The 10,420-nt window shown below is 36.7% G+C and overlaps 1 protein-coding gene across 1 annotated transcript; it reads right to left on the minus strand.

The window, feature by feature from the left end:
* Positions 1-173: 173 nt before the first annotated feature.
* On the minus strand, positions 174-9,528 carry eef2l2 (eukaryotic translation elongation factor 2, like 2). The gene is made up of 15 exons (XM_692874.11): positions 9,443-9,528; positions 7,494-7,708; positions 6,836-7,017; positions 4,442-4,653; positions 4,162-4,349; positions 3,956-4,061; positions 3,763-3,876; positions 3,539-3,677; positions 2,488-2,683; positions 2,130-2,388; positions 1,945-2,052; positions 1,502-1,855; positions 1,224-1,406; positions 1,010-1,142; positions 174-825 (listed from the first exon to the last, which is right to left on the minus strand). Exons 1-15 carry the CDS (start codon positions 9,443-9,445, stop codon positions 632-634), a joined length of 2,586 nt encoding a protein of 861 aa, XP_697966.6. The 5' UTR covers positions 9,446-9,528; the 3' UTR covers positions 174-631.
* Between the last annotated feature and the right edge of the window lie 892 nt (positions 9,529-10,420).

A 10,420-nucleotide genomic window follows, 5' to 3' on the forward strand; every position in this document is an offset into this window, starting at 1 on the left:
ACTTTATTGCTTATGGCAATTTACCTAATAGACATGAGTTGATCTTATTGAATTGTGAGCTGTACAGCGAGCTGAAGGCATGTGAGGAGTTGTTTATTTCTTTTAGTTCCTCCTTGTCATATAATAAAGATGATCATATGATGGATGTAAAAAAACAACAACAACTAATAATGTGCTGTAAATGTTGATACAGTGTTTTATTGTCCTTTCCGGTCAGGGCTGAAGTTTTATTTATGCGTGTAGCTCTCCACTAAAGATGGCACAGGCAGAACTGTTTAGACTCTTGGGTTCTTTGCCAGAGTTCGAGATGATACATATACATCCTAAAACATGTAAACCAATACACAGTGATAAGAGCGCTATTTCATGTTCATCTGGAAAAATATATTTTAAAGTTGACTTATTAAGTCCAGATAGCAGTGTTGTATTGGCTTTACTTTATGGACACATCCACTCATGTTTAACGTGCTCAGATTCTGTTTGCTGCTGATTTATTTATGTGCAGCTTTGAATATTTAATTTAAGCTCTATTGATAGATTTTTCTGTGTAAACATTATGCCATACTTCAGAGTCATCACGTTAACATTGTAAGGTTAATAGCTTGAATCACCATGTACAATCTGAAGGATTTTATAGTTTGTCCAAGAAGTTGTCCAGCGCTGGGATGCCTTCCTTCAGACCTTTGCGTTTACGGGTATCAGCCACGATTTGGCTCGGTTTGCTGTTTACGTCATAGGGGTCACCTGGCAAAATCTGCCAGTGGTCGAACACGCACTGAGGGAAAGCCTGTCCGCCAGTGTTAGACCTCAGGTCTGCTGTGAAACCTGTACAGAAGCAAAGCAAGGCACAAATGATGAATATCCACAATATATTAATTCAAGTATGTCTAACATTTGCCATTGCTCAAATATATGTTTGAGTGCATTAATAATCTTTTTTTATTGTCGTATACAGAAATGACCTCAATGACAAGCTTGGAGCTGCTGTCATATGGGTAGTGTAACTCACCAAATGATTCATTTACAGGTAAATATGCCTTCACAACAAATATAGGTGTCCCGGCCACTTGGGACTCCTCAAACACATGGCCTCTTTTCCTGTTCAGTACACCATAGATGCCACCAACTACCTGCTCTGGGCACTGGAGGAGAAAAGAAAAGAATTCTTGTTGGCATCAAAAATGCACTCCCATTTTTCTGTTTTCAGAATCCGACATGTGTACCTGAATCTCCACCAAGTAAATGGGCTCCATGAGCCTGGGCTGTGCTGTGAGCACTGAGGCATAGAGAACTCTACGTGCTGTGGGAATAATCTGACCACCTCCTCTGTGGATGGCATCAGCGTGGAGAGTCACATCATGAATGTCAAACCGGACTGCCCGCATGTTCTCTTCACAGAGTGCACCCTATTAAAGTAACACAGAATAGTGCCTCATTATCATGATTTAAACCCTAAAAATGTTCAAGCAAAGGTAGAAAGAGGCAACCTGTCTTTACTCACTTCTTTAGTTGCCCACTGGAAACCAGCCACTACGCTGTCCTTTATCTCATTCAGATACTGAACTCCCTTTGTAATATCCACAAGGATGTTAGGTCCTGTGCCATCTGGTCCAAAGCACCAAATCTTACGAGCCTCTGCCACTTCCCATTCGTATTTCTCAGCTAGGTAGCGAGCTCGCAGTTTGAGCTCCTGCCGAGAGCTCACATCACCCTTGTCGATGTCCTCAGCCAAGCCATCTGGGAAGGGCCGAGATTTCATGTACAGACGATTGTGCTTGTTGGGAGACTTGGACAAGCAAACCTGGTCTGATTCATCACTGACAGTTTCACGATAGGAGACAACCGGGTCTGATTTCTGCAATAAAAATAGGCTTCGGCTGTTAGTGTTGAAAAACAAAGTAAAACATATCTGTACACTTATCAGTATTGCCATCCAAACTCTACCTTCAGAGGGATGCAGGCGTGATCTTCCTCAAGGTCTTTTAGGCAAATCTCCAGATGAAGTTCACCAGCACCTGCCACAATGTGCTCACCAGACTCTTCAATGATACACTAGCAGAAATGGGGAACTGTTATTGGAAAGGTTGAATTTTGCTTATACAGTTTTATGACTCCGCTCAGATATTCACCTGAACCATGGGATCAGACTTAGCCAGGCGTTTGAGACCCTCCACCAACTTTGGCAGATCAGCTGGGTTCTTGGCCTCCACAGCGACTCTCACCACAGGACTAACACTGAACTTCATAACACGCATGTTGTGAGAATTTTCAAAGGTGGTAATGGTGCCAGTCTTGACAAGGAACTGGTCAACTCCGACTAAACCAACAATGTTCCCACATGGCACATCTTCAATGGGCTCTACATAGCGACCCATCATCAGGATAGTTCTGAGGAGGACACAATGAGAACATTGTGTTCACAATGATCTGATCAACGCACTGAGAATCTATAAAGATTAATTATATCTGTAATTGAGTACAGCCAACCTTTGGATTGGCTTTAAATACAAGTCCTCCTTCTTCCCTGGTGTAAAGTTGGGACCCATGATGCGCACCTTCTGTCCTGTAGAAACGATACCAGAGAAGACACGACCAAAGGCATAGAATCTACCTTTGTCGGTGGTTGGCACCATCTTGGAGATGTACATCATAAGAGGAGCTTTAGGATCACAGTTCTTAATACCTGGAATGTCAATAGAAGAATGTGAAAAGCAGTGTTTGGTAAGTTGCTTCAAAAATTATTCATTACAAATTACATCATTCAAATTATGTTTAAATTGCTTTTCTAGTGACTTTTTCTAAAATGTAATTCAATTACTTATAATCTCAGTGCATAGGCAAATGGGGAAAAAAAACTTAATTTTTTAAATTTTACTGAATTAGTGCCTTTTAGTTTCATAAAAATATATAATATATATTTAACAATTATACTTTAGCGATGGAATAAAATGTTGTCTAATATTAAATATTGTGTCTGCATAATATGTGTTATTCCTTTTCGTCTCAATGAAACCTCTACAACCATGAAACCTGTTTAGTGGATTGTCACAGGGCGATAGCCCTAAACCACTGATTTGAAATAAAATATTCATAAAGGTTTCAAAGCTTCATGAATCAGTGCTTTGAAAACAGCCGTCACTGTTACATCTAATAAAAATGTACCTTTTAAAGCTAATTTAAAAGTATTAACTGCATATTTCATCCGTAATCTATTGTCATTATTTTTTAATCCAATTTGTTGATTCTTAAGCATGTGCAATTGTCTCGATAAATATAACCCTCTTTAGTTGAAAGATAGAATTATTCTCTGAAACGTATTTGTCAAACAAAAACATAATATCTTTGCTTTTCTGAATTTATTTTAACAGAACTCTTGCATTTATGTACAGTTCTTAAAGCAAGTATTTTATAAGTAACTGTAAGCAGAAAATAATCCCTTACTTTCCTTTTTCCTGAGTTAAGTAACTTAATTACAGTGATAAAACCCAACACTGGTCTCCAGGGTCAGTGTCAAACACCTTGCAGTGCTGAGACTCACCCATGGCGGCCTCATCATCTCCTGGACCCTCGTAAAGCAGTTCACAGCGATATCTTTGGGCAGTGACAGGAGAAGGAAGATGGATGGTGATCATCTGTAGCAAAGCATCACCTGCAGGCAACCAGCGGCGCATCACAGCCTGGAAGCATCAAAACAACAACGTGTCACCAACAGAAGTCATCCCTCAGGTGTCAATGTTCTTAGATGATGTTTTAGTTTTTCACCTTGAGTAGAGGTTTTCCTTCCTTTTCTTTGTCTTCTGCATCAAGCTTCACTTCAAGTTTCTCAATAAGTTTCTGGGTTTCTTCTTTTTTGAAGTTCATAATGGCGTCAAAAACCTGTGGGTTAAGTTTATATTAGAGGATATCTGTAGCATGAGATAAGTAATAATAAGAAGAACTGTCTGTTAACGCAAACCTTAAAAATTGGATCCAAGACAAGCTGACAGAAAGTGCGAGGAAGCTTCTTGCCATCTGCATTGTTTGCTGTTTTGCTGAATTTTCCACAAGAGGGATCAAAATACCTGAAAAATATGACTTGATTCACTTGATATTCACAGCCTTTACACTGGAAAGTGCATGCAATTTACATTTATCCAATGCTTATTCTTTTACAACACTTACTTATCTCCCCACAGCTTTTTCATCATCTCCTCCACTTTCTTAGCCCTTTCTGTTGGAGGAAGATCTCCTTTTTTCTTATCTCCTTTGGCAGCAAACTTGGCCACATACATCTCTGCAAACTGCTTCAGGGTAAAAGCCCAGCCATGGAGCCCTGACCCAAATCCTACTGTCCCAATCACAGGGTCCACCTAATATCCCCCAAGAAAACAGTAAGAAACATAACTAAAGTGTTTAATGTATCAAGTTGTCTTGTCAGTTTTAAGTTCAACTGATCTGTTACCATAATGTTTCCCATTGGTCCATGCTCCCCTTCGCCATAGGTTGAGATAATGACGTTAACATTTTCCACGATCCTCTGGAAGGTTTGGAAAAGCTCGTCGGGTTCCAACTGCAGCTCGAGGAGAGCACGGTCCATCTTGTTCATCATCAGGACAGGCTTGATGCGCTCAGCAATAGCTTGCCTCAAGACAGTCTCGGTTTGCACACACACACCTGCAAAGCAAGTCAGATTTCTCCTTTTTAAAATTTGCTTTATTGTTATTTTTTTTAAATCCCCAGGTTCTGCTGATTGCATTTCCCGAATTTTCATTGCCCATCTTAAGCCAGTTGCAATCGTTTTTTTTTTTTTTTAATTCAATTTGGAATTTCTCTAACCGGGGGGCATCAGAGTGAGCGCTCCAGCTTGGCCCCAACCTGATTCTTAAATTTGCTTTCTTAAGACACATCTCAAGCCCTACATTTGTATAGATGAGACAAGCACCAATATGCTTGAAGCAACATTTTATTTTTTATTGTAATTATTTATCAAATAAATTTATTTATAAATTTGCAATAACAGAACAGTATAGATGTTCTTGTCATCATACAACCATCCAATGTACAATCATTCATCAGCTAAAGACTCAGTGAATGGTGAAATTAACAAAAATCAGTCATTCGATATATTTTCTCAAAAAACAAAACAAAAAGTGGATTTCAGATACGCCAGTTACATGAGCACAAGGGCTCAAGCTTCATTTCTACTGCTCAGTCTGTCATGCACAATTATTCATGAACAAAATCATTAAACCCGGAGAGCTGATTATATCGAAATTTTAATTTAATTCTATAAATAAACGAGAATTTATTAGTCATTTATGGGTTGGAATCACCCATGGAAGTCCCCACAATAAGATACTATCACAATATTTGTGGCACGATACAATAATGTTACGATTTTAAATTTATTGAAATTCTGTGATATATACTAGAAAAGTCTAGTCGCCTATCCAAGTTTTGATATCAGAAGTGGCTGATATAAAAGGCCTCTAGATTATGCTTATTTTATCATAATAAACTATGAGAGTGCCTTGATTTTTTTTTTTTTTTAATTTAATTAGGAGAGTAAGGTCTGACTTTGATTAGACAACAGTCTTTTAACTTAACAGAAGTTATTTACAGTATAGAATATAAAGTCATGGAGCAGTGGAAAAATAATTAATATTGTTTTTGACTCCCATGAGCTTGGAGGACTGCATCCATACATCATCTGCAATGACTTAAAGATTCTTTAGATTCATCTTCAATGCCTCCTCCTTCATCTAAGCCCAGACATGCTAAATAATGTTAATGTCTGGTGACTGGGCTTGCCAATCCTGGAGCACCTTGACCTTCTTTGCTTTCAGGAGCTTTGATGTGGAGGCTGAAGTATGAGAAGGAGCACTGTCCTGCTGAAGAATTTGTCCTCTCCTGTGGTTTGTAATGTAATGGGCAGCACAAATGTCTTGATACCTTAGGCTGTTGATGTTGGTGTCAACTCTGCAGATTTCCTGCATACCCCCATACTGAATGTAACCCCAAACCATGATTTTTTCCTTAACCAAGCTTGACTGATTTCTATGAATGTTGTGTTCATGCAGGTTCTAATCGGTCTTCTGCAATATTTGTGATGATTGCGGTGCAGTTCTGCAGATGATTCATTGGAAAAATCTACCTTCTGCCACTTTTCCAAATGATCAACTACAAGTCAAGTTATTATTTATTGCTCATAAAACTGAGATCGACGACAAGACTTTTGTCAGGTAGTGTACATTACAATTTATTACTTTTTTTACCATTTACACTATGTCCCCAAAGGAAAACTTCAGCAACATTTCTCTGTTTATCTCCCTTCATCTTTTCAAAGTCAACATAGGCATTCCTGAGCAAAATAGAATTGTTGAGCAGTCAAACTGGCCAGCGCTTTAATGAAAACCTGATCAATCTTTTATCCTGTTGTGTCACCACTTTTATTTCACTAACTAGATACTTAAGGTGAGCCTGCTCAGCAGAAAACAAAGTGATTTATTATTCAACCAAATAGTATAAGTAATTTATATTGGCAATATATCAATTTGAGCATCTGTGTATCTATATGGTATTGCCACAGAATATATCACGATACTATGCGGAATCACTGTACTGTACAATCTTTTCTCCCACCCCTCATGATCAGATGCTTTCTTAACTGCTGTGTTAAATGTCTCTTTTCATTGAAATGTTTACATATTCATCAAACTGCATGTTTCAGTAGCGTATGTGGAATTGGGATGTTCACTAACAGTATACTACTACTGAATTACATCAAACTTATTGTATGAATGTTATTTATTTAATCAAAGTCTGAGTTTGATTTCCTAAACTGAATTTTTCTTACCTGATACACAGTCCACCACGACAAGAGCCCCATCTGTAACTCTGAGAGCTGCTGTCACCTCAGAGGAGAAGTCAACGTGTCCCGGTGAGTCAATCAGGTTGATAAGGAAGCCAGAACCATCCTTGCACTGCTTAATGAAGGCTGAGTCATTCTCGCTGAGCTCATAATACAGAGAAATGGCCCTGTAAGAACACACATACAGACACTTTTAATGCTTGTGATCGTTTGTCGGATAGTATTTTCCCCCCTAAAAATGTAATAAATTTGTTTAAGCAACGATGCATCAAGTTACAGTAAAGATGTCTATATTAAAAGAAAACCTTACAAATACACAGCAGCTTCCACAATTTTAGCTGACATAAATGTAAACTTATTGCATAAAAATACAAATCTGAACTTGTATTATGGTTATTAACAGGAGCATACAAACTGAAATAACATTATAATAAAATATATCAATTCAACAAACAAATGCAGACCTTTTGAAGGATGATTCATTTTTACTAGATGTACTTTTTATTTGACATTTTGGGGATGTATATTATGCCAAAAGTAGCCCAGATGTCCCTTGATATTACATTTCATACCTGATGACATATCCTTTCTGTAGAATACCTTTTTGTGGCATGAATAAGTCTTTTTAAACAGGAATACCTACGTTGACTTGATGGTGATGCATCTCTCCTGTTCATCTTTTCTGGTGTCAGTGAATCTGGTCTCTCCTGCACGTGCAGAAGCTATAATGCCAGCTTTACACACCAGGGAATCAGTGAGAGTGGATTTGCCGTGGTCCACATGGGCGATCACAGACATGTTCCTGATGTTGGACTTTTTGTCCATGATCTCCCGAATCTGGTCAACCGTGAAGTTCACCTGAGAGACGAAGGCAAGTGTTTATTGTGGAGTAAATATGAGTGTGTTTGTGTGTGCGGGACAATGATGTCAAAACAAATTATGGAAACACAAAAAACTATGACAGACCAACTAAGCCCATGTTTTAATATACTGTTAAAAGTATTTAAGAAAATACTTGAGCGCAATAAAAAAAAAATACAAATATAATTTTGTAAAATAAAAAAATATATATATTGTAACTAAAGAATTAGAGTTCGAGTCATTAACAAATGTGTTTAGGAAAATCAGTTATAATATAAAAAAAAATTATTTTCTAACCTTTCTGAAGTTAAAAAAAATATTGGTATTGTGTAGTCTAAAAATAAATAAATAAATGTCTTAAAACATAGCACCTTCTTGCTATTTTATACAAGTAATTTTAAATGTCATCAGTTGTTTACAGAATAAAGTAAAAGGTATGTTTTACTTCAACACCACATAACTAAAAATCACACTTATTTCAAACTTTTCAACTGGCCACTTAATTTCTTCCATATTCATTGTCATTTGTGTGGCTGTGTGTGAAATTATGTGATGTAAATATAAACCAACCTGTTTATATATTGCACTGTATGCATTGTGCTACATAATAATAATAATAATAATAATAATATAAGGATAAGTACAACGCTAAAGTAATGCAGTGAATATTTATCTAGGAATGCCACAGAAATCACAAAGTAAAATAATTCTAAAAAAGTTAAAAAATGAATAAAATAGGCCTTTTGAAATTATATTACAGTTTATTATTTAAAAATAATAATGAAATGATGTGAAGTTGAGTCAAAAATTCCACTTTAACCATGTCCCTTCTTTTAAAACTTGGGCTAATACGTTTCAATGCCTATTTTGTTGCATTCAAATTGTACAGCTTAAAATTGCAACCATTTCTAATACGTATTATGCTTTAAACCCTAACAGTAATAGCTGACTTAAGTGCTGTTTTCTCAAATATGTATCTTAACTCGTATAAGAGTGTGCAGTGAAGCACAGCGTGTACCATGAGTGCGCACTTTCTGTACTGCAGTCTCCTCAGCTCAGGCGCTGCCCAGAGATACACTCAGCCAATAACACGCTTCTCGGGCCTGATTAAGAAGTGCTTAGTTGTCTGGTCACTCAAAAACAACAATATCGCGGCCCCTTCACTTCAATAACTCTATTTGCACCCAGCATCCCTCCACAGTCATGGCTTTCTCGGTGTCTGCGCATGAAACTTTAATACGCGCACAGAACAGCACGGTGGGCGTGAACGCGCTATTTATAACGGGGCAACGTTATTCCAGTGTGCAGCCATAACCCTAAAATAACGTGGCTTACTTTCACTTAAAAACAAAGATCGACCAAACCGCGTGTGGTTATTCGTTTCATGTCTCCGCAGTACGGCTGTCACACGACGAACTAAATGAAATCGCGACTAATCCGGTATAATTTGTTTTAGGATAAAATGACGTCTATTTCAATAAGGTTACGTCATTCTCGTTCCCTATTTTATAACGACGACGTTAAATTAATTAAATGTAAAAGAGACAATTCAAGTTCAGTGTTCACCAGAATCTTCTTTAAGCAGGTTGTCGTTACGTCACAGACAGAGGAATAAAATGAGATTACATAAACGACTGAAGACGTGCGTCCTAAATGTACGAGGGTGTTTTAAAATAACATTTAGGACATTATTAACGCAGCCTGGTGAAATGACACGGTAAAATAACGTACCATTTTGGCGAATGGCTCCCAAGTGTAGGACGGCCTCGCGTTGCGGTCGCTGCTCCTCTCCGCTGGAGGACTTGGGGGGGAAAGAGAGAGAAGATGACGTCGAGTCTGAGTTTATGCTGCGACAGTCTGACGGACAGCACTGCGGAGTCATGTGGAAGAGTCATATGGACCTGCGGGACCCTATTACTGGACAGACCGGTCCCACTGTAGGGATTAAGAAAAGATTAATTAATTTTTCAATTCTAATAATAAAGTTAAGTAATTGTTCTCATTTTTTGTTGCATTGTCACAACATCCCAAAGTCTAAAGTATATATATTTTTAAATATGTGTAGGTGCTCTTAAGACTACTTTTTTATTTTTAAACATTTAATAACTCATTTCTAATAACTAATTTATTTTGACTTTGTCATGATGACAGTACATAATGTTTTACTTATTTTGTTCGATATTATACAGCTTAAATTGTAATTTAAAGGCTTAACTGGGTTAACTAAGCAAGTTAGGTTAATTAAGTCATCCATTGGACAACAGTGGTTTGTTCTGTTGATCGAAAAAGTTCTTAAGAGGGCTAATAATATTGACTTTCAATTTTAGTCTTTTTAAATATATATTTTTATAAGGTGAAAATTTCAATGTTCTGTTAAATATCACTGGTGAAACAAACAATAAAATTTCACATATAAAATTATATATATATATATATATATATATATATATATATATATATATATATATATATATATATATATATATATATATATATATATATATATATATAGTAAAAGTCAGGTTTATTAACCTTCCTGAATTATTAGCCCAACATATTTCTAATCATAATAGTTTTAATAATTAATTTCTAATAACTGATTTATTTTATCTTTGCCATGATGACAGTAAATAATATTTAACTAGATAGTTTCAAGACACTTCTATACAGCTTAAAGTGAAATTTAAAGGCTTGACTAGGTTAATTAGG

The sequence above is a fragment of the Danio rerio genome, chromosome 5 (assembly GCF_049306965.1).
Source record: "Danio rerio strain Tuebingen ecotype United States chromosome 5, GRCz12tu, whole genome shotgun sequence".
Lineage (NCBI taxonomy): Eukaryota > Metazoa > Chordata > Actinopteri > Cypriniformes > Danionidae > Danio > Danio rerio.

Coding starts and splice junctions, on each gene's coding strand:
- eef2l2 (XM_692874.11), bottom strand. Junction 7,018..7,493: donor TGCATCACCATCAAGTCAAC/GTAGGTATTCCT, acceptor GTGTTCTTACAG/GGCCATTTCTCTGTATTATG. Junction 2,053..2,129: donor AGTCTGATCCCATGGTTCAG/GTGAATATCTGA, acceptor CATTTCTGCTAG/TGTATCATTGAAGAGTCTGG.